Below are 24045 nucleotides of genomic sequence, written 5' to 3'. Positions count from 1 at the left end.
CCCCGCTGGGGCATCAGCAGCCGGAGGCACCGGGGCGACTATTACCGCTGCTACGCCCACCGCCCCCCCAGATTCTAGGAAAGCCCCCCCGGTTAGCCGGAAAGGCCAGGGTGCGAAGAAGGGGAAGGGCCCCGCCACAACCACCAAGCCCTCCATGGCAGAGGATGCCCCCACCGCTGTGGCCTCATCATCGACCATGGGGTCCCTCCCCGCTGTTCCCTCCACCAGCTCTGCGAGCGTCCCTTCCCCGGCCCCCAGGGCATATGCCCAGGCAGTGGCAGCCCCTCCCCCCCCGCCTGCTGCCTCGTCATCTCACCCACCCACCGCCTCCACTACCATCAATAGCAGCCGGGGCCCCTTTCCCACCATGACCAGGAAGCATGGCGTCCATTGCCTCCTGGGGCCCGCCTCGCCCCACGTGGAGACATACATGCTGGCATTGGCGAGGGTGGTAGGACCCACGGCTATTGTGGCGGCCTCCAAAATGTACGGGAAGATTGTCTTTTTCTTAGCATTAGAGGCTGCCACGCAGGAGGTGGTGGAGAAGGGCCTGGCGGTGGGGGGGGGGGGTGTTTGTCCCCCTGGAGCCGCTAGAAGACATGGGCGTCCGCCTAGTCCTGACCTCCGTCCCTCCTTTTCTACCCAATGCCGCCCTGTTACCCACTCTCTCCACCCTGGGAAAACCCGTTTCTGTCATCAGCCCTCTCCTGTTGGGCTGCAAGGACCCCACCCTCCGTCACGTCCTTTCGTTCCGCCGGCAAGTGCAGCTTCTACCGCCGCCGGTAGTGACGGAGAGGCGCTCAAGGGGTCCTTCCTAGTCCCCTACCAGGGAGCCCGCTATTGGGTCTACTATTCCACAGGAGAGGCCCGGTGCTACCTCTGCCGATCAGTGGGGCATGTCCGAAGAGACTGCCCCTTGGCCCGGCGGGGAGGGGCACCCGAGACCCCTGAGACCCGGCAGAACATTGGCTCCGTCGTTGCCGGTGCCCCTGGCCCCCCGACATCTGAAACCACCTCTCCTCCTGCTTGATCCACCGCTGCTCCTGCCCGGGCCCAAGAGACACCTCCCCTACAACGCCCAGATGAGTGAGGGAGCCCTGCCCTTGCTGTTAACAATCCAGCAGAGCCTAAGGAGGAGGGTGCAGCAAAGATATTACCGGGCATAGGAGAGGGCCCGCCCCAAGGAGAACCGCCCCCCCTTCATGTTGCCTCACCATTACCCCCCTCCCTAGCCTGCGCCTAGCATCACTGGGAGCCCCCTCCCCACCCCCTTAACCCTCGAATCTGTTCGGGAGGCACCACCTCTTAGCTGTTTGCCTCCCGAAACCCAGAGCCTCGCCTCTGCCCCCGCCCCCACCCCACCCCTGTCCCTGCCCAATCCACCTCCTCCTGCAATGCTATTGCCACCCCTGGGGTTATTTCTTTCCCGTTTTTTGCGGATCCCCCCCAAGGAGCAGTCTTTGCATTTTCCTGCCGTGACCCATTAGGAGCTGCAATTTTCCCTCCTCCATCCTCTTCTACCCCAAGGCTTGAGGCGGACCTAATAACTTTAGCCTGTCAGACGCCCTGTCGGTGGTCTGCACCCTGCCTGCCCACCTCAGCGGACCACGAGGCTGCACCAAGAGCCCCACCAGGGAATAACCTGGAAATCGCAACCCCACCCCCCCATGAGCTGCGAAAAGCGTTGCGACAGTTTTTAGAAGACATCCGTGGCTCCCGCAACAGGGTACAGCTAGCTCTCCAGCTATGGGGGGACTTTGATCACATCCTCCAGGCCACAAGGGCCCTTATAAAGGAGGGTAAAGGGAAAGGAAGGCACGGTGCCATGGCCTACAGGCGGGCCCGCAGCTTCCGTGACGATTTACTCACTTACGGGATGGGTCACGGATTGTTGCGCGACCCGCCGGGGGCTGCGAACACCCCCGCCAACAAGGAACCCCCACACCCCCAGCCCTCCGCATGACGCCCCTCATTATTGCAACTTTGAACACCAGGGACTGTAGGATGGCTCTCTGCAGGTCCCAGGTGCTCTCTTACCTTCGGGAAGGGGGGTACTCTGTGGTTTTCCTGCAGGAGACCCATACGGATCCGAGCGCCGAAGACAGCTGGTGGCTGGAGTGGGGGGACGGGGTCTACTTCAGCCACTTCACGATTCGACAAGCTGGAGTGGCGACCCTGTTCTCCCCCAACCTAAGGCCCGAGGTGCTAGGGGTCACTGAGGCTGTGCCGGGCCACCTGCTGCATCTTCGAGTCTGTATGGAGGGGCTCGTGGTCAACCTTGTTAACTTCTATGCCCTGACAACGAGCCCGAAGCGGCCGCAATTCTATCAGCGGGTGTCCAACTTCCTTGGCACCCTAGATTCTCACGAGTGCTTAGTCCTGGGAGGGGACTTTAACACCACCCTCGAGGAACAGGACTGCTCAGGGGCCAAGCTGAGCCCGGCCGCTGCGAACATTCTCCGAGAAATAGTCGAACATCACTCCCTAGTGGACGTCTGGCGTGACCACCACCCAGATGACACTTCCACGTTCACCTTTGTCCGGGTCGAGGCCCATCAGTCACACCACTCTCGGTTGGACCGTATTTATTTATCCCGTTTCTATCTTTCACAGGCCCACTCCTCCAACATTCGGCCAGCCCCATTCTCCGACCATCATCTAGCCACCATAACAGCCTCCCTCCGTGCAGAGAGGCCGGGACCGGCCTATTGGCACTTTAACAACAGCCTGTTGGAGGATGAGGGCTTCGTGATGTCCTTCCAGGAGTTTTGGCTGGCCTGGCGAGAGCAGCGGCGTGCCTTTCCCTCGGCGCAGCGATGGTGGGATCTAGGGAAGGTGCGCGCCAAGCTCTTCTGCCGTGACTACACCTGGGGCACCAGCCGACAGAGAAATGCAGCGATAGAGCAGTTGGAACGGGAGGTCTTAGAGATGGAGAGGCATCTGGCCGCCAGCCCCGAGGACACATTCCTCTGCGGAGTGTGCCGGGAGAAGCGGGAGGAGCTCCGGGCCCTCGAGGACCATCGGGCCCGAGGTGCCTTTGTTCGATCCCGCATCCGCCTCCTTCGGGAGATGGATCGCGGCTCCCGTTTCTTCTACGCCCTGGAGAAAACGAGGGGGGCCAAGAAACACGTCACCTGCCTTCTAGCAGAAGACGGCGCCCCCCTCACGGATCCGGTGGAGATGTGTGGGAGGGCCCGTGACTTCTACACAAGCCTTTTCTCCCCGGATCCGACTGATCCTGGCGCTTGCAGGGTGCTCTGGGAGGAACTCCCCACGGTCAGTGTGGGCAACCGAGACCGACTAGAGCTGCCTCTCACCCTGGCCGAGTTCTCGGAAGCCCTCCGTTGCATGCCCACCAATAAATCTCCAGGCATGGACGGGCTGACCGTGGAGTTCTACCGCGCGTTCTGGGACATTCTTGGCCCAGACCTAGCCACTGTCTGGGCTGAGTCTTTGCAGGGCGGGGTCCTCCCTCTTTCGTGCAGGCGAACGGTGCTTGCCTTGTTGCCAAAGAAGGGGGACCTCCGCGATTTACGAAATTGGCGTCCCGTCTTGCTCCTTAGCACGGATTACAAAACATAGCGAAAGAAATCTCACTGTGGCTAGGGTCCATGATGGCCGACGTGATCCACCCAGACCAGACCTATACTGTCCCGGGTCGCAGCATTTTTGACAACCTATTTCTAGTCCGAGATCTTTTGGAACTCGGGCGTAGAGACGGTCTGTCGTTCACCCTCCTGTCTCTTGATCAGGAGAAGGCGTTCGATAAAGTGGACCATGGGTACCTCCTGGGCACTCTGCAGGCGTTTGGATTTGGATCTCAGTTTGTGAGTTTTCTCCAGGTGCTGTACGCTTCCGCGGAGTGTCTGGTTAGGCTCAACTGGACCCTGACCGAACCGGTCAGCTTTGGGCGAGGAGTATGGCAGGGGTGCCCCCTCTCGGGCCAGATGTACGCTCTGGCGATAGAGCCCTTCCTCTGTCTCCTCTGCAGGAGGTTGACGGGGTTGGTGCTGCAGGAGCCGGAGCTGCGGCTGGTCCTATTGGTGTATGCCGATGATGTGCTCCTCGTGGTCCAGGACCCGGGCGACTTGGCGCTGGTGGAGGCTTGCCAGGCCATCTATTAGGCAGCCTCCTCCGCCCGAGTCAACTGGGTCAAGAGCTCTGGCTTGGCGGTGGGGGACTGGCGGCGGGTGAGCTCCCTCCCACCCACGCTTCAGACCATCCGGTGGAGCGCGGGTCCACTGCTTTACCTAGGCATTTACCTTTCTGCCACGCACCCTTCTCCGCCGGAGAACTGGCAAAATTTAGAAGGCGGGGTGATAGAGCAGCTCCGGAAATGGACGAGGCTACTCCGATGTCTCTCCCTCCGAGGGAGAGTACTGGTGCTTAACCAACTAGTCCTGTCCACGCTCTGGTACCGGCTCAATACCCTGGTCCCAGCCCCGGGTTTCCTGACCGACCTCCGGACATCGATTCTAGAGTTCTTTTGGTCAGGAATGCACTGGGCCCCTGTTGGGGTTCTTCATCTACCCCTGAAGGAAGGAGGGCAGGGCCTGAAGTGTCTGCACACTCAGGTCCGTGTCTTCCGCCTCCAGACCCTGCAGAGGCTCCTTTATAGTGCAGGTAGTTCGACATGGAGCATATTGGCGCACGCCTTCCTGCGCCGCTTCCAAGGGCTCCGATACGACCGGCAGCTCTTTTATCTCTGTCCGAGAGGTTTTCCGCGAGACCTCTCCGGGCTGCCGGTCTTCTACCAGGACCTCCTCCGGACCTGGAAACTGTTTTCAACAACCAGGTCTGTGGCGGCCACCGTGGGAGCAGATCTCCTCGCGTAGCCCCTGCTACACAACCCCCAGCTCCGTGTGCAGGCAGCGGAGTCCCGTTCGGTGGGCCAGAGTTTGGTCCTGGAGGAAGTCATGAGAATCGGAGACCTCCTGGACTACGACTGGGGAGACTGGCTGGATCCCCTGACGCTCGCTGGGCGCATGGGGCTCTCCAGACCTCGTACCCCCCGGCGCGTACTTCAGGAGGTGAAGGCCGCCTTGACGCCCGCTGCTCGGGCTTATCTCAACCGAGCCCTGCGTGAGGGCGCACCCCACCCACCCTCTACCCCAGGCCTGCCGGATCTTTCAGTTGGGCCCCTACCCCGTACCTGCTTTCTAGTACCAGGCATTCAATGAGCCCTTTCAATAGCTAATGGGAGCATCTGGAGTCCAATTTAAGTAGGTCAGGGGAACCTTCTGAAGAAAGATGATAATATCCATCCTCTCAAAGCCCTCAGCAGTGCTCAAGTGGCAAAAGTTGTTTTTTCAAGATCTGTTTTTTAAATCACCCTGATTTTCTTCCAGTTTGTCTAATCTGAGCTTTAAGGAGTCAGTTTCTTCTTTAATTTCACTGTTTCAATGGTAGTCTTTTGTAGCTCATTTTCCAAGTGAACCATTCAGGATTTTACATTACATATATCTTTAGAGAGGCCATGAATATCTTTCAATATTTAATCTAGTTAGTCTGTGAGGAATTCTTTCAGTGCTGCAATATCCTGAGTTAGGTTCTGCTGTGGCCTTGCATTCTCCCACTTCAGCTGCTCAGATGATTCAGGCTTAGGTCTTTTGTTGCCCCTCATTTTGTCATTGGAATCCATAGTCAACAGTTTGAAGTTTATCCAGGGGTTTAATTTAAACTTTTATGACAGAAAATTATTGGCAGTGGGCTAGGAAAGTAATTATTAGAGATGACTTGATATATGGGGAGTGAGAAGTCTGGGACTAGGCAGCCATCTTCCTCCCCCTCTTCCCCCCCCCCAAATGGGTGAATTTAAACCACTGATAGTTAAAAAAAAAATTGCAAAGAATTTGAAGAAGTTCTAGGTGCTGCCAAGGACTTAAATGAGGCTTTCCCATATATTTTTGAAATGTCGGTAGTGGTCTTGTTGTTTGGAGCATCAACTGCAACATGTGAGAAATCCTTTTCTTATTTGAAAATAATTTTATCACACCTGAGGATGAGCATGACCCATGAAAGAAAGAGAAACAATTCTCCTGTCATATGAAAGTGATCTGACTTGAAAACTGAACCTTGCATGTCTTTGTGGAGGAATGAAGGCACTATTATCCAAGAAGACTTAAACTTTAGTGTCATGAACAGTCTTTACGTCACACAGCACTTTCATGTTCAGATCTATACTTTTATATTTCTGAATCTTTGAATTTTTGTGCATGCTTGAATATTTGCTATGCTGAACAATCACATAAACATGCATTTTATTTCTTCTTATTTCATAAAAATAGTTTTAAAAAGCTTCTGATTGAAACTGCATTTTTCACTAAGTACATGAACTTATGAAGGCAAACCTCAGTCTGCCTCCACGAGTCAATGTCCTAGCTACAGGGAGTGGCACCAAGTCTCAGAGCCTGGGTCACTGGGTTTCTAGGGCTTGGGCTGGAGGGCTAAAATGTAGATGTTTGGGCTTGGGCTGTAGCCCATGCTCTGAGACTCTACCCCCTTGCTGGGTGTCAGATCTCAGACTCCTGCCTGAGCCCGAACATCTACACTGCAGTTTTATAGCCCGCACGACCAAGCCCCATAAACCTGAGTCATCTGACCTGGGCCAGCTGTGGCCATGCTGTAGGTCTTTTATCACAGTGTAGACATACCCTAAAGGGATTAGCTTCCCCACAGGATAGATGGGGAGGATGCTGCTTGTGCAGCACTATGGGGATTAGCAAACTGTATGCAAATTGAGTGTTTAATAGAGTTAACACTGTCCTTTCCCTTTAGCTTATCACAGGCCAGACAGGAGTGTGGAGATCCGGTCTGCCTTTTACTCTCCTCTCTGCAGCTCAGCAACCAACAGCATCTACATCCACAGCTTTCTGGAGCATCTGAATGGGCTAGTGAGGAATCTCAGCTGTGAGGTCTTTGAAAAATACACTGAGTGTATCTGGCACTCGCAGGAAAGGAACCACTCTGAAGTGCGGATGACTGTGCTGAGTAAGAGCAGAGCTTGTTACTTAACCCTTAATGTGTTTACAGATAGGAAATTACACCCATGACCTTGCTGGCCCTTCTCATCACCATTGCCTCTGGACATGTATTTAATCACAGTTTGCATTTCCAAGCTTCCTTCAGACAGCCAAAGCCCCTCACCAAAGGTGACATGAATAAGGTGGTGGAAGCCCAAGATCAGACTACAAACCAGGCTTCAAGCTGCTGCAATACTGATCAGGTAACAAAATAACACAAGGGCCCCTTTCCTCTTGCAGTGGCATAAGTCAGGTGTAACTCTGCTGACATCAAGAGAGTTATGACTGGGTAAGCAAGAAGAGAGTTTGGCCCAAACAGTTTATGTCTTCAACTTACTAAACTAGCATTTATTGGAGAAGCCTGGGTTACAGCATCTGGCGAAGGCTGACTTCAGGATTGCAGCTGTCTGCAGGAGGCTCGGAAATGTCTGGGAATTGTACATTCAGACATTGCATATTGTTTTCAGACGGGAGCATGCTACTTTCTTCCCCCTTAAACACAGTACTGTTGAATATGGATGCACGTAACAGGTTTATTTGTCTTGTTCCTGAGAGAAAAGTCAATTCCCAGTGTCCAGGATGGAATCAAGGCTAGAACCCAGAGCCAAGCCTGAATTCAGAGACATACTGAGGCATACAGATGCTTCTCAGAAATGACAGCAACTTCTTTGTAGCTATGCTTTGTGGATTGTGTACAGTGTCTGGAATGATCTGGACATCAGTAGCCAATTACAGTTGCGAAATGCTAACATACAAGGATGGATGGATAAATACTATGAGACAGTGCAAGAGCTGTCAGTGACCGTGTTTGCTTTGTTATTTCACCACAGTGTTTCCTTATGGAGTCATGTGGGAAATTCATTGCCCGCCAGAAAGTATGAGCAAAAACTGTGAACAAGACATCAAGGATCGCTCTAAAGAGGTGATGTATCTGCTGTAATTGGTACCAGATTCCAAATCAGTATCAGAGTCCTAGCTCAGAAAGCAAAATTGTCTACTAAACTGACTAAAACACACCGTAGAGGAATTACAGATCATTATGGCTGGAAAGCTGGGGCAGTGTCCCAGGTTGCTGATCGTTCACAGATTCCAAGGCAAGAAGGAGCCATTGCGATCATCTAGTCTGACTTTCTGTAAAGAAAGGCCAGAGAAATCCCCCAAAATAATTCCGAGAGCATATCTTGCAGAAAATGTTCCAATCTTGATCTAAAAATTGTCAATAACAGAGACTCCTTCATGATCGTTGGTAAATTGTTTCAATGGTTAATTATCCTCAATTGTAAAAAGTGTATGCCTTATTTCCAATGTGAATTTGTCTAGTGTCATCTTCCAGCCATTGGATCGTGTTAGATATTTCTCTGATAGTCTGAAAAGTGCATTGTGAAATGTGTAAATGCTTTTAGACTGTAATCAAGTCACCCCTTAACTTTTTCTTTGTTAAGCTAAATAGATTGACCTCTTTAAGCCTATCATTATGAGGCATGTTATATAATCCTTTATTCATTCTCATGGCTCTTTTCTGAACCCTCTCCAATTTATCAACCTCCTTCTCGAATTGTGGGCACCAGAACTAGACACAGGATACAGAGGTAAAATAACCTTTCTCCGCTACTCAAAATCTCCCTGTTTATACATCCTATGATTGCATTAGCTCTTTTGGCCCCAGCGTCACACTGGGAGCTCATGTTCAGCTGATGGTCCACCATGACCCCCAAATCTTTCTCAGTCACTGAGTTCCCCATCTTGTAAGTATGCTCTACTTCTTTGTTCCTATCACCTTATCTGGAGGTGAACACTTTTCACAAAACAATCAATCTGTATCTGACCTATCAGTCCTCAAAGGAAATCTGCACAAGACTTTCAAAAGATGAGCATGGGAGCTTAAATTCATTAATCTGCTAGTCACTAAAAATCATGGACTGAACAGAGACACTGGATTTATGGTTTATTACAACAATCTGTAACCCACGAGCCCCCTCTTTTTGTCTTATGACTGCAGAGGTGTTAATTGGCCACTCTACTTTGAATGGTCCCTTATACAATATGTGCTAACTACTTATGCTAAATTGACAGGTTTCAGAGTAACAGCCGTGTTAGTCTGTATTCGTAAAAAGAAAAAAGAAAAGGAGTACTTGTGGCACCTTAGAGACTAACCAGTTTATTTGAGCATGAGCTTTCGTGAGCTACAGCTCACTTCATCAGATGCATAGCATATCGTGGAAACTGCAGAAGCTAAACTTATGCTAAACAATCTGTTCCACCTTGCATTTAGCTGAGATGCTGGGAATACCTTTCCCAGACCTGAAGAAGAGCCCTGTGTGGCTCAAAAGCTTGTCTCTCTCACTAATAGAAGTTGGTCCAATTAAAGATATTACCTCACCCACCTTGTCTCTCCGAAACCAAAAAAAGCATTTTACACTTTGGCCTTTGCTGCGATTTCTGTTATTTTCTTCTCATTGAGTAATGGGCCTATCCTGTCCTTGGTCTTCCTCTCACTTCTAATGCATTTGTAAAATGTTTTCATGTTACCCTTTATGTCCCTAGCTAGTTTAGTCTCATTTTGTGCCTTGGTCCTTCTAATTTTTCCTCTATATACTTGAGTTGTCTTTTTTTTTTTTTTTTTTTTTTATGAATCCTTCATAATTTGACCTAGTTTCCACTTTTTGTATGACTCTTTTTTGAGTTTCAGGTCATTAGCTGGGGACCGACTGGCTAAGCAGCTGTTCTGCAGAAAAGGACCTGGGGATTACAGTGGATGAGAAGCTGGATATGAGTCAGCAGTGTGCCCTCATTGCCAAGAAGGCCAACGGCATATTGGGCTGTATTAGCAGGAGCATTGCCAGCAGATCGAGGGAAGTGATTATTCCCCTCTATTTGACACTTGTGAGGCCACACCTGGAGTATTGTGTCCAGTTTTGGTCCCCCCACTACAGAATGGATGTGGACAAATTGGAGAGAGTCCAGCAGAGGGCAACGGAAATGATTAGAGGGCTGGGGCACATGATTTATGAGGAGAGGCTAAGGTAACTGGGGTTTAGTCTGCAGAAAAGAAGAGTGAGGGGGGATTTGATAGCAGCCTTCAACTACCTGAAGTGGGGTTCCAAAGAGGATGGAGGTAGGCTGTTCTCAGTGGTGGCAGATGATAGAACAAGGAGCACTGGTCTCAAGTTGCCGTGGGGGAGGTCTAGGTTGGATATTAGGAAACACTATTTCACTAGGAGGGTGGTGAAGCAGTGGAATGGGTTCCCCAGGGAGGTGGTGGAATCTCCATTCTTAGAGGTTTTTAAGGCCTGGCTTGACAAAGCCCTGGCTGGGATGATTTAGTTGGTGTTGGTTCTGCTTTGAGTAGGGGATTGGACTAGATGACCTCCTGAGGTCTCTTCCAACCCTAATATTCTATGATTCTATGATTGAAGATGTCCTGGTTAAGCCAGGTGGTTTCTTACCACACTTCCTGTGTTTTTGATGCATTGGGATAGTTTATAGAATCATAGAATCATAGAATATCAGGGTTGGAAGGGACCCCAGAAGGTCATCTAGTCCAACCCCCTGCTCGAAGCAGGACCAATTCCCAGTTAAATCATCCCAGCCAGGGCTTTGTCAAGCCTGACCCTAAAAACCTCTAAGGAAGGAGATTCTACCACCTCCCTAGGTAACGCATTCCAGTGTTTCACCACCCTCTTAGTGAAAAAGTTTTTCCTAATATCCAATCTAAACCTCCCCCATTGCAACTTGAGACCATTACTCCTCGTTCTGTCATCTGCTACCATTGAGAACAGTCTAGAGCCATCCTCTTTGGAACCCCCTTTCAGGTAGTTGAAAGCAGCTATCAAATCCCCCCTCATTCTTCTCTTCTGCAGACTAAACAATCCCAGCTCCCTCAGCCTCTCCTCATAAGTCATGTGCTCTAGACCCTTAATCATTTTTGATGCCCTTCGCTGGACTCTCTCCAATTTATCCACATCCTTCTTGTAGTGTGGGGCCCAAAACTGGACACAGTACTCCAGATGAGGCCTCACCAGTGTCGAATAGAGGGGAACGATCACGTCCCTCGATCTGCTGGCAATGCCCCTACTTATACATCCCAATATGCCATTGGCCTTCTTGGCAACAAGGGCACACTGCTGACTCATATCCAGCTTCTCGTCCACTGTCACCCCTAGGTCCTTTTCCGCAGAACTGCTGCCTAGCCATTCGGTCCCTAGTCTGTAGCGGTGCATTGGATTCTTCCATCCTAAGTGCAGGACCCTGCACTTATCCTTATTGAACCTCATCAGATTTCTTTTGGCCCAATCCTCCAATTTGTCTAGGTCCTTCTGTATCCTATCCCTCCCCTCCAGCGTATCTACCACTCCTCCCAGTTTAGTATCATCTGCAAATTTGCTGAGAGTGCAATCCACACCATCCTCCAGATCATTTATGAAGATATTGAACAAAACCGGCCCCAGGACCGACCCCTGGGGCACTCCACTTGACACCGGCTGCCAACTAGACATGGAGCCATTTATCACTACCCGTTGAGCCCGACAATCTAGCCAGCTTTCTACCCACCTTATAGTGCATTCATCCAGCCCATACTTCTTTAACTTGCTGACAAGAATACTGTGGGAGACCGTGTCAAAAGCTTTGCTAAAGTCAAGAAACAATACATCCACTGCTTTCCCTTCATCCACAGAACCAGTAATCTCATCATAAAAGGCGATTAGATTAGTCAGGCATGACCTTCCCTTGGTGAATCCATGCTGACTGTTCCTGATCACTTTCCTCTCATGTAAGTGCTTCAGAATTGATTCTTTGAGGACCTGCTCCATGATTTTTCCAGGGACTGAGGTGAGGCTGACTGGCCTGTAGTTCCCAGGATCCTCCTTCTTCCCTTTTTTAAAGATTGGCACTACATTAGCCTTTTTCCAGTCATCCGGGACAAGTTTGCTCTTGTGCTCTTAATAACGTCTCTTTAAAAAACTGCCAACTCCTCTGACTCCTTTTCCCCTAGACTTGCTTCCCATGGTATCTTACCTACCAGTTCCCTGAGTTTGCTAACGTGTGCTTTCTTGAAGTCCATTGTCTTTACTCTGCTGTCTTCTCTCCTACCATTCCTTAGCATCTAGAACTCATCATTTCCTGGTCATTTTCACTCAAGCTGCCTTCTGCCTTCAAATTCACAGCCAGTTCATCATGGTTTGTTAGAATCAAATCTAGAACACCTTCTTCCCTAGTCACTTTCTCCACCTTCTGCAATAAAACATTATCTCCAATGCATTCCAAGAACTTGTTGAATAATCATTACTCTGCTGTATTATCTTCCCAGCAGATTTCTGGGTAGTTGAAGTTCCCCATCACCACCAAATTATGTGCTTTGGATGATTTGTTGTTGGTTTTTAAAAAAACTCTCATCCATCTCTTCTCCGTAGTTAGGTGGTATATAGTAGACCCCCTGCCACGACATCATCCTTTTAAAACCCCTTTTATCCTTTATCCAAAGACTTTCAACTGTTCTGCTTCCTGCTTCTATCTCAACCTCAGTGCAAGAGTATACATTTTTGATATACAAGGTAACACCGAACACCTTCCATTTTTCCCTGCCTGCCCTTTCTGAACAAGCTCCTTCTATACCAATATTCCAGTCATGTGAATTATCCCACCAAGACTCTGTGATGCCAATTATGTAATAATTGTGATTATTCACTAGTATTTTTAGTTCTTCCTGCTTATTCCTCCTTCTTCTTGCATTAGTATACAGACATCTAAGATGTTCATTCAATTTCCCCTCTATATTCCCTCCTGTCTCCTTTGCCCTGCTATGATTGCCCATGTTCCTCCCAGATTCTGACCCTTCACCCAGGTCTCTATGTTTTGGATCTATCTATGGGCTTTTGTCTCCTGCCCCATCTAACCTAGTTTAAAGCCTTCCTCACTAGATTAGCCAGTCTGTATCCAAAGATACTCTTCCCCTTTCTTGATAGGAGAACCCCATCTCTACTCAGCATCCTTCTTCTCAGAACAACATCACATGGTGGAGGAAGCCAAAGCTGTCCTGTTGACACCATCTGCACAGCCATGCAGTCACCTCCAGGATGTGTCTGTCATTGCCTGGGCCCCTACCATTGACTGGAAGGATAGATGAGAACACCACCTGTGCCCCTAGCTCCTTCACCATCACTCCCAGAGCCCTGTAGTCATTTCTGATCTGCTTAGGGTCATACCTTGCAGTATCATTAGTGCCCACATGGATAAGGAGCATGGAGTAGTGGCAAGAGAGCTGCATGAGCCTCAGCAATGCTTCTGTAATCTCTCAGATACGGGCCCCTGGCAGACAGCACATCTGGCTGGCTGGCAGATGGATGCCTCCTTTCCCATTAGAAGGGAGTCACCAATCACCACCATCCCTGGTTTTCTCTTGGGCGTGGGGTCCATGACCTCTCAGTCTTGGGACTACATGGCATCTCCTCCTCCATCTTTGGGGGAGATTCTTCATCCCTCATTGCCATGGCAGCATACTGTTTTTTTATCTCTGTGGTTGGTGGGCTGGGAGCTGGGGGGAAGTGGGAAATATAGATGTTATTGACCTGGCGAATACTGCTAATTGTTTTCTTGACTCCTCACAGGCCTATGAGAGAATTCATCGCTCCATCGAGGTGCTGAAAGAGTTTCAGATCCGTGAGGGGAATCTGCCTCCTTTGCACTACAAAGTTGGGTCACTTCTGGCCTATAAGGTGGATCATTGTAAGCCAGGGTTTGGTAAAAGTAACACTACAGACGGGTGTTCCAACTGTTGCAGTAAGTCAATTGTCAAAAATCTTTCTACCCATCAGTGGGGCATAATCCTCACTGGGGATTGTTCCTATCACAGACTTCACACTGGAGCCACTTTTGTTATACTAATGTCTAGAAATGGAGATGAAGATGCAGTTATTCTTAAACTCACCATGTAAAAATTCATTACAAGTATATAGAGGCTGTAGGAAAATGTTGTACACACAAACATTTCTTTTCTTGATGAGCCATGGGATAGCCATTAATAAGATGCTCTTTCCTGCACCGGCTCCATCACTCTAATCTTTAACTCTGATAGGAATCCTCGGTCTGAGTCTCTGACCCTAAATGTCACTGATTCTCTTCTTTTAATGGTTTTACAGTTGCTTGTTCCCCAGGGCTGTACAGCTCACTGAATACAGTCACATGTGCCACTTGCCCCCTGGGTTCTTACAATGAGCATTATGGAAAGACAGAGTGTGAGACCTGCACGAGGAGCTTGGTGACCTATCACAAAGGGGCTACGTCCAGTGAAGACTGCGGTGAGTAGTGAGGGCTTTCCTAGTCCAGCAAGTAACGCTTCTGTAGTGACAGTAAAACATGCTTCCCAACAGGAAGTAGGTCTGTGTAGCTCAGACAGGAGGAATCATTCCCAGCTGATAGCATCTTAGCACAGTTTCTGCTGTCTCTGTGGCTCACCTGTTAGTTATACAGCAACCTATGCGTTGCAAGATATGGTGACGTAGAGAGTGCAGCTTCTGAGCTCTACTCATGTTTGGTGTCTGGATCCCAGTTGTCATACATCGTCAGACAAGGCTGGGAGCTCCAGCTCCAAGTTCCTGTCTGTGAGTTTACCCTTTCCATGCTAGTCCCAGCAGCTAGGCTAGGTAGAGCCTACAGAAACCCAAGCCATTTAGTCTGTTCACCTTCACCTTTTACAAGTCTCCCCAGCTAGTCTTCCGTGCATTGAGGGTTGCAGAAACCCATCAGGCATTGATCTCCACTTCTGGTAATGCTGCTGTATCTATTTCAGTCCCTGCCATCTCGCGTCTGGTGCTGCTGCTGTGTGTATTCACCTTTGGAGTCACACCATCCATTCTCTTTGTTTCAGTGTACATGTAGGTCTGTTTTTAGATTCTTTAAATAAAAATAGGTAGCAGATAGAACATTCCCCGGTTCCTTTCCCTTGTTGTGCCCAGGGTCTCATTATTGCTTTAGTGGGTGGCCTGACTATTGGGTGAAGCTGAATCTGGAACTCAGAGATGCAGTATGGGGCACCCCCTGCAGTGTGGAATGGATGAATCCTTCTTAAGGGACATAGCTGCCTGAAAGAGCTGCTGGCATTGAGAATTTGAGACTGAGCTAGGGAACATTGCTCAGTGTGTCTGTAGTGCCCAGTGCATTGCACCCCGCCCCACTCCCCCCCTTGCAATTCTGAGTGGGGCCTTTATAGACTATAAAGTATTTCTGAGGCTCCCTCCTGCAGTAGGGACTAGGTGCTACCATAATGAGCCAGGCCTTAACTGAACCCCATGTGTGCAAGGAGAGATGCTATAGAACCACTGTCCTCATAGCTGGTGTTACACAAAATGGAGCTGATGTGCCTCCCACTTCTTCCACTAATATTTTCTCTCCAGTGTCATGAGATTGTTTTTTCCTCGGACAAAGTTGGGCAAAGCCCTGCTCCACAAGGAGCTGGAGTTCCTGCACAAAGTGACGCTGTGTGATGGGGATACATCTGAGAAGCCAGGTGAAGAATCCAAGAGACCAAGGGAGTGGGCAAATTCATCCCAGCCTCTCCAAGCTGCCCCAAATGCTGTGGGACCATTCCCTGGGCCAGAAGCTCCACCACCAGAGATTTAAGCCTCACTCTGGTCCTGAGTACAGTTGTGTGTCTTTGCAGGAAATTGAAACAAAATTTTCAGAAGTATAGAGAAATTTCAGTCCAAATAAATCTAAAGAAAATCACTAAGAATGGTGGGTCCTGAAGCTGACTGTGCAAGGTGTGCGGTGGAAGCTTATAAACAAATGACTTTAGAAGAGAGTCACTTGCTCCTATTGCATTTGTGTTTTCACAGCAGATATTGAAATAACAAACTGCCTGAGGCAACCCCTTGTTGTACAAGTTAGTGAGAATATCCACTGAGAGCAGCAGAAACAGCCCTAGGCACCAGGTTCCAAAACATAAAACCAATCTAATTCAGCTTAATGAGAGTTTAGAGAGTCATAGAGTCTAAATCCAGAAGGCACCACCAGATCATCTAATCTGACCTCACCACCAAGCACCCTCACACTAAACCCAACATCCAAAATGAGATCAAAGCATTACAGTTCACAGGAGACGAATGTGCCACAGGCATAGACTAGGAGGGACCAGGGTGTGCCACGCTTGAGGGGCCTGCAATGGCAGGGAAATGATTATGTGAGATATACCCAGATAATCCTGGCACATGACCCCCACCCACATGCTGCAGAGGAAGGCAACCCCCCCCCAAAAAAACAAAGGTCACTGCCAATCTCATCTCTCCCTTTGGCACATAATATTCTAGTCTCCTATGGTCTGCAATACTTGGTTTAATTTTAATTGCTGGGTTTAGTATGTGGGTGGTGTTGGTAGCCTGTGATATCCAGGAGGTCAGATTAGATCAGGGGGTCTCAAACTGAGGGTCGGGACCCCTCAGGGGGTCACAAGGTTCTTACATGGGGTATTGCGAGCTGTCAACCTCCACTCCAAACCTCACTTTGCCTCCAGCATTTACAATGGTGTTAAATATATAAAAAGTGTTTCTAATTTATAGGAAGGGGTCACACTCAGAGGCTTTCTGTGTGAAAGGGTTCACCAGTACAAAAGTTTGAGAACCACTGGACTAGATGATTTGGTGGACCTTCAGCTTTAAAATTGATAACTATGCATTAGACCCTGAGCATGTGAGTGTAAGCAGGGTCTGAATGAGCTCTCCCCTGACATCTAGTGATGAACTAGGGGGAAAAGACTTCCGGAGCATACAGTATTTGCATAGACACAACTGTGCTGCCTAGGTACTCAGCAGATGGAGCTGCTTTGCTAAAGAGATAATTTTGGCTGGATTTGGGTTACGTTCACTGTAGTATTGAATACAGGGATAATGAAATCTTATCCTTATTGTATGAGTAAAGGGCAGCAGAACTGTACTTAGCATGCCCTGTTTGAGGGGGTCACCCTAAACTGAAACTCACATGCTAAGCACAGGTAGGAATGCCAAATGCCACGGGAAAAGAGGATGGAGTGTTGGACTCTGGTGGTGTAGAGTCTGCTTGAAGAGTTCTAGACAGTGTTTGACTTTCTTCTCCCCTCCATGGTGTTTAATGACAGAGTTTATTAAACATCCTTTTTTCTGTCCTGCGATTACCAGAGGTTAAGTGTTAAACCTGGGTGTGGGGGCAGTGTTGCAGTAAAAAACTACACAGAAGCTGAACTGGCAGTGAGGGTCCCTACATTCCAGTGAAACCATTAAGAACTGGGCTAAGTGGTGGAACCTCAGAACATGGTATCATCCACTGGATTGATATTATGGCTCCACCTTGGAAACCCCTTCAGTGTGCTAGCCTCCCTAGGCATCTCACTCTTCCTCCAGGATAAGCCACACAGCTTCACCACTTCTTAGACTGGCCCTCTGGGCCTTCAGCACTCCTGCTTCACACCATATGCTCTGTTCAGCTAGTCCAACTGAGACAGGCTCCTGATGGAGATTTGTACACTATTCAGGAATTAATTCAGCTCACCCAGCATTTGCAGTGACATTCAAACAGCATTCTCAAAATAGTGGGCTTTATTATTTACCTGGAACACAGCATAGGAAGTCCTTTGAGTAGCACAGAGAAATAATGGTTAAAGCATAGTCCGTTCTGGTTAGCCTGGAGCCCAACCAAGCTCTGTCCAGCTCTTTGTCTGACCTCCTTCCTTAGACTCCTGGTGAAAGCCCTGACAACTTCCAGCAACCAACTCTTATTCTCCACCTCATACCTTTCCAGTCCTTTGATCGCAACCTGAGGGTTGTTGTTCAGCATCCCTAAGGAAAAGAAGGGAAGTTCATAGCCCACTGGATCATTGATTGCTAGATGCAAATGTCCTGGCACTTGGCTGCACCATTGTCTTCTCAAATGCGCCATTAATATTGAGACTAAGGCCTGGTCTACACTACAGTGTAAGGCTGATAGAAGCCACCATAAGACAACTTAATAATGTATGTGTGTACACTACTTCCGCCGACCTAAGTCGCCTGTAATGTTTACTTCTGTACTCCACCTCCGTGAGAGGTATAGCAATTAATTCGATATTCACAGGTCAACATAGAGGTAGTGCAGACATTGCGTTGAGTAATTGGCCTCCCAAAGGTGTCCCACAATGCTCTGCTGTGACCGCTCTGGGGAGTGTTTTCAACTCTACTGCACGGTATCCTGGTACAAAGAAGCAGCCCCTCCCCTGGTAAAGCCCTGGGAACTTTTTGAATGTTCATTTCCTGTTTGATCAGCATGGAGAGCTCACCAGCACAGCTGATCATGGAGACTCAATGCCCCGAACGCGCTCCAGTCTGGAGTACACAGGATGTGGTTGATCTTATTGCTGTGTGGGGAGAAGACTCTGTGCAGACACAGCTCCGATCCAGCAGAAGAAATTCTGTCGTCTATGCAAAGATCACATGGGGCATGGAGGAGAAGGGCTACAGCAGGGACACGCAGCAGGGACATGTGGAAATAAAAACTTCGGCAAGTGTATCAGAAGACAAGGGAGGTAAACAGTCTTTCTGGCTGTGCCCAACACACATGCTGCTTTTACCATGAGTTGCATACGATTCTTGGCAGTGACCCACAAAGTAGCCCAAGATGCAGCATGGATACCTCCCAGGAGTCTGAGTCCTGAGCCACCTCAGACAACAATGAGGAGGACATTGTGGATGAGGAAGAGCAGGATGAGGAGAATGAGAGACAGGCGAGCGGTGGATCTATTCTCCCCGACACCCAGGATCTGATTTTAACCCCGGAGCCCAGCCAGTCTCAGGACAGAGTGGCAGTCAACTGTGCTGCCAGGGAAGTCACCAGTATGTATAGTCACAAAATCATTCGCAAGCAGCTCAATAGTGTTGTTAAAATCCATTCCATGTTCTTCTTTCGCACACCAAGTCAATGTCATTACATCTCAATTGAGCATGTCCTCAGTAGGCTGGGGTAGGTTAATTTCAGATGAGCCTCCCTTTCTTGCCAGGCTGGATTTGAACCAACAGGGAGTGCCCAGAGCCAGGGGGAAGAAGGCATTCACCTGACCTGAGCTTGGTGCTGCAGGGAGTCAAGAAAGTAGATTTCAAAACAAAAATCCACTAGCTGAACCCATTAGTCTGTATACTAATTCACTATTGAGCTGCTTGAGAATGACTTTGTGATTATACTTGAGTGGGCATGCATATCCATAGAATTCTGTTGAATTTTCTGAATATTTTGTTTAGTGACATTTTTGACTCCTTTTGAGTGCTTAAACAGCTACATCTAGCGACTTTTCAGGGTTAGAATCATAGAATATCAGGGTTGGAAGGGACCCCAGAAGGTCATCTAGTCCAACCCCCTGCTCGAAGCAGGACCAATTCCCAGTTAAATCATCCCAGCCAGGGCTTTGTCAAGCCTGACCTTAAAAACCTCTAAGGAAGGAGATTCTACCACCTCCCTAGGTAACGCATTCCAGTGTTTCACCACCCTCTTAGTGAAAAAGTTTTTCCTAATATCCAATCTAAACCTCCCCCATTGCAACTTGAGACCATTACTCCTCGTTCTGTCATCTGCTACCATTGAGAACAGTCTAGAGCCATCCTCTTTGGAACCCCCTTTCAGGTAGTTGAAAGCAGCTATCAAATCCCCCCTCATTCTTCTCTTCTGCAGACTAAACAATCCCAGCTCCCTCAGCCTCTCCTCATAAGTCATGTGCTCTAGACCCCTAATCATTTTTGTTGCCCTTCGCTGGACTCTCTCCAATTTATCCACATCCTTCTTGTAGTGTGGGGCCCAAAACTGGACACAGTACTCCAGATGAGGCCTCACCAGTGTCGAATAGAGGGGAATGATCACATCCCTCGATCTGCTGGCTATGCCCCTACTTATACATCCCAAAATGCCATTGGCCTTCTTGGCAACAAGGGCACACTGTTGACTCATATCCAGCTTCTCGTCCACTGTCACCCCTAGGTCCTTTTCCGCAGAACTGCTGCCTAGCCATTCGGTCCCTAGTCTGTAGCGGTGCATTGGATTCTTCCATCCTAAGTGCAGGACCCTGCACTTATCCTTATTGAACCTCATCAGATTTCTTTTGGCCCAATCCTCCAATTTGTCTAGGTCCTTCTGTATCCTATCCCTCCCCTCCAGCGTATCTACCACTCCTCCCAGTTTAGTATCATCTGCAAATTTGCTGAGAGTGCAATCCACACCATCCTCCAGATCATTTATGAAGATATTGAACAAAACCGGCCCCAGGACCGACCCCTGGGGCACTCCACTTGACACCGGCTGCCAACTAGACATGGAGCCATTTATCACTACCCGTTGAGCCCGACAATCTAGCCAGCTTTCTACCCACCTTATAGTGCATTCATCTAGCCCATACTTCCTTAACTTGCTGACAAGAATACTGTGGGAGACCGTGTCAAAAGCTTTGCTAAAGTCAAGAAACAATACATCCACTGCTTTCCCTTCATCCACAGAACCAGTAATCTCATCATAAAAGGCGATTAGATTAGTCAGGCATGACCTTCCCTTGGTGAATCTATGCTGACTGTTCCTGATCACTTTCCTCTCATGTAAGTGCTTCAGGATTGATTCTTTGAGGACCTGCTCCATGATTTTTCCAGGGACTGAGGTGAGGCTGACTGGCCTGTAGTTCCCAGGATCCTCCTTCTTCCCTTTTTTAAAGATTGGCACTACATTAGCCTTTTTCCAGGCATCCGGGACTTCCCCCGTTCGCCACGAGTTTTCAAAGATAATGGCCAAGGGCTCTGCAATCACAGCCGCCAATTCCTTCAGCACTCTCGGATGTAACTCGTCCGGCCCCATGGACTTGTGCACGTCCAGCTTTTCTAAATAGTCCCTAACCACCTCTATCTCCACAGAGGGCTGGCCATCTCTTCCCCATTCTGTGATGCCCAGCGCAGCAGTCTGGGAGCTGACCTTGTTAGTGAAAACAGAGGCAAAAAAAGCATTGAGTACATTAGCTTTTTCCACATCCTCTGTCACTAGGTTGCCTCCCTCATTCAGTAAGGGGCCCACACTTTCCTTGGCTTTCTTCTTGTTGCCAACATACCTGAAGAAACCCTTCTTGTTACTCTTGACATCTCTTGTCTGGTGACTTCCCGCTATGTGGAGTTGGCTACACTGGTTGATGCTTGCATTGGTTAAATTACAGCTGCTGGATGTAACTTAGGTCTAGTCTACACTAGAAGTGCTACAATGGTGCAGCTGCATGATGCAACCTTCTGGGAAGAGACATAATTCAAGACAGTTAAGTCCAGTGCTGACTGCGATGAGTTACAAAGGGATCTCCCAAAATTGGGTGACTGGGCAACAAAATGGTAGATGAAATTCAATGTTGATAAGTGCAAAGGAATGCACATTGGAAAACAAAAACCAGCTATATGTACAAATGATGGGGTCTAAATTAGTTTTAGCCACTTGAGAAAGAGATCTTGGAGCCATTGTGGATAGGTCTCTGAAAACATCTGCTCAATGTGCAGCAGCAGTCCAAAAAAATCTAACAAAATGTTAGGAACCATTAGGAAAGGGGCAGATAATAAAAATATGATAATGCCGCTATATTGATGTAGCCCTTAAAAACTGCATGCAGTTCTGGTTGTCCTATCTCAAAAACGATGCATTAGAATTAAAAAAAGTACAGAGAAGGGCAACAAAAAAGATTAGGGGGTCTGAAACAGCTTCCAGTGGAGCAGGGGTGTAGCCACGAGCTGGCCTGGGTGGGCATCGGCCCACCCACTTAGCATCCAGGCCCACCCAAATCTGAGCAGGGGTGTAGTTCTGCCACAGTGGCCTGGAGTGCCACTTGGGCAGTGAAATCCAGGATGGAACACTGCGCCCGCCCTTCAGAAAGCTACACTCCCGCAACTCTGCCTTGCCATTTTCTGAGCTTCCCCATGCATGCCCAGCTCGGCAGGTGAAGTCCTGTGTCTGGGGGCACCTGGGCTAGGAAGAGGGTGTGGCGTTGGGGGAGGAGCTGAGCTAGCAGGTGCTCAGGGGCTGCCCATTGGCCAGTGGCGTTCTCTGCATGGCTCGTCCCCTGCATGGCCGGAGACAGTGGCGAGGCCAGTCTCTGCAGCATTCCCAGCTTTGCTGGGCAACTCAGTACACAGTCTGGGCCAAGTTGCTTGCACAGGCAAGCCCCTGTTCATGCCCCTGCAGTGCAGCTGGAGCTGACCCCACACAGGGGTCCTACTGCCCGCAGGAGATGTGAGTCCCCAGCTGAAGGACAGCAGCTCATACCCTGCAATGAGGCAGCGGCTCCCTCTTTCCCTGCTGCCGAGTCAAAGTGCAGCTGAGGGGTTCAGCGCTGTCTGCCCTGGCCAGGCTGCACAGTCAGCTGGCATGGCAGCCTAGCACAGTCTGTGATTGACCATCCACCTGAAAGTCGGGGCCCACCCAAATTTCCACTCTAGCTATGTCCAGCAGCAGAGGAGAGACTAAAAAGACCTGGATTGTTCAGCTTAGAAAAATGACAATTGCAGGAGAATATGATGGAGGTCTATAAAATCATGACTGGTGTGGAGAAAGTGAATAAGGAAGTATTATTTACTCCTTCTCATAACACAAGAACTAGGGATCACCAACTCAAATTAATAGGCAGCAAACAAACATAAGGGAGAACTTCTTCACATGACTTCACCTTCACTTCACCTGTGGAACACATTGCCAGGAGATGTTGTGATGGCCAAAAGCGTAACTGGGTTAGAAAAAGAATTAGCTAAATTCCTGGAGGATAGGTCCACCAATGGCTATCAGCCAAGACGGTCAGGGATGCAGCCTTATGCTCTGGGTGTCTAAATCTCCAATCTCGGACCCAGTGTGGCTGTTCTTATGTTCTTACCCATAATGTCCCTAGAAGCACCCCCCCTTACAGCTTGGGAATAGGTGTCTGCATCCTTCCCCCAAGCCCCTTGTATTCCTAACACCCTGAGTCCCCAAATCCTTGTACCCCCCCATCACTCATTAATGGTGCCTCTCCCTACTCCTTGCTGGAGTCCAAGCTGCAGAAAGCTGACATGCTGCAGATCATGGTGCAGCACAACTCCCATTGGCCGCAGTTTCCTGCAGGTGGTGGCAGTGTGCAGAGCTGTCTGGCCATGCCTCTGCCTAGGAGCTGAGCGAGGGGGATGTCACCAGTGCCGGGGAGCCTCCCAGGTAAACATCACCCAGAGCCCTCCTCACCCATCCCGTGCCCCAACCCCCTGCCCCCTCCCACAACCAAACACTGCTGCTGCTGCTGTGAGGGGAGGTGCGGAGCCAGGTAGGGAGTCTGCCGGCCCTGCCAACCCCCCACCCCCAGCACTAGCAGTGGTCCTGGGCTACATGCCACTCCCTTCCCCCACCCCGCAGCACCCACCATGGGACCCCTGGGCAGCCCCCCCCAGTTTTATTCACAGGTATTTTTAGTAAAAGTCATGGACAGGTCACGGGCCAGGAATTTTTCTTTACTGCCCTGACCTGTCCGTTACTTTTACTAAAAATACCTGTGACTAAAACGTAACCTTACTTATGGTGATGTTGCAGGCTGGCAGGTTCCTGGGCTTGACTGGTAGCTGATTGCCCCAATAGCTCCTGGGCCCCGTCTGCTATGCTGTTTCTGATATTGCCCCATCTCTTGCAGCTAGCACCAAGCAGAGCCTGGCCATGAAGCAGCACTACAGCAGTGGCTACCTCAAGTTCATGGACCAGCTGTACATTGTGCTCCTCAGCCGCTCAGGGACAGACAAGCAACTGGGCTCCCAGCTGCTGAACAACCTGCTCCAAAGCCTGCCCCAGATCTCACCCTCCTCGGGCACCAAAACCCTAGCCAGGGAAATCTCCCCCTTCCTCTCCTGCTCCTGGCGTAGCCTGCTCAGCACAAAGACTAGCCCCTGCCCAGCTGGAGCCCCAGCCCAGGACCCAGCTTGTCTGGCAACCAATGACCCTAATGTGGAGACCCTCATGTCTGATGGGGGAACATCCCAGCATCTCCTCTGTAGTGTCAGGGCACTATTACCCCCTA

General features: G+C 49.5%; 1 protein-coding gene across 1 annotated transcript in view; it reads left to right on the top strand.

Annotated features, from left to right (window-relative positions):
- Positions 1-13954, top strand: part of LOC141983709 (zona pellucida-binding protein 2-like) — a 31325-nt gene extending 17371 nt beyond the window's left edge. Inside the window, exons 4-6 of the mRNA XM_074946729.1 lie at positions 6778-6990; positions 7853-7944; positions 13628-13954. Of these exons, the coding sequence (XP_074802830.1) occupies positions 6778-6990; positions 7853-7944; positions 13628-13954 (632 nt within the window). The remainder of the gene's footprint in view (positions 1-6777; positions 6991-7852; positions 7945-13627) is intronic.
- Positions 13955-24045: the final 10091 nt, after the last annotated feature.

Source organism: Natator depressus, chromosome 3, assembly GCF_965152275.1.
Source record: "Natator depressus isolate rNatDep1 chromosome 3, rNatDep2.hap1, whole genome shotgun sequence".
NCBI classification, from domain to species: Eukaryota; Metazoa; Chordata; order Testudines; family Cheloniidae; genus Natator; species Natator depressus.
This window is presented reverse-complemented; position numbering and strand designations above follow the sequence as displayed.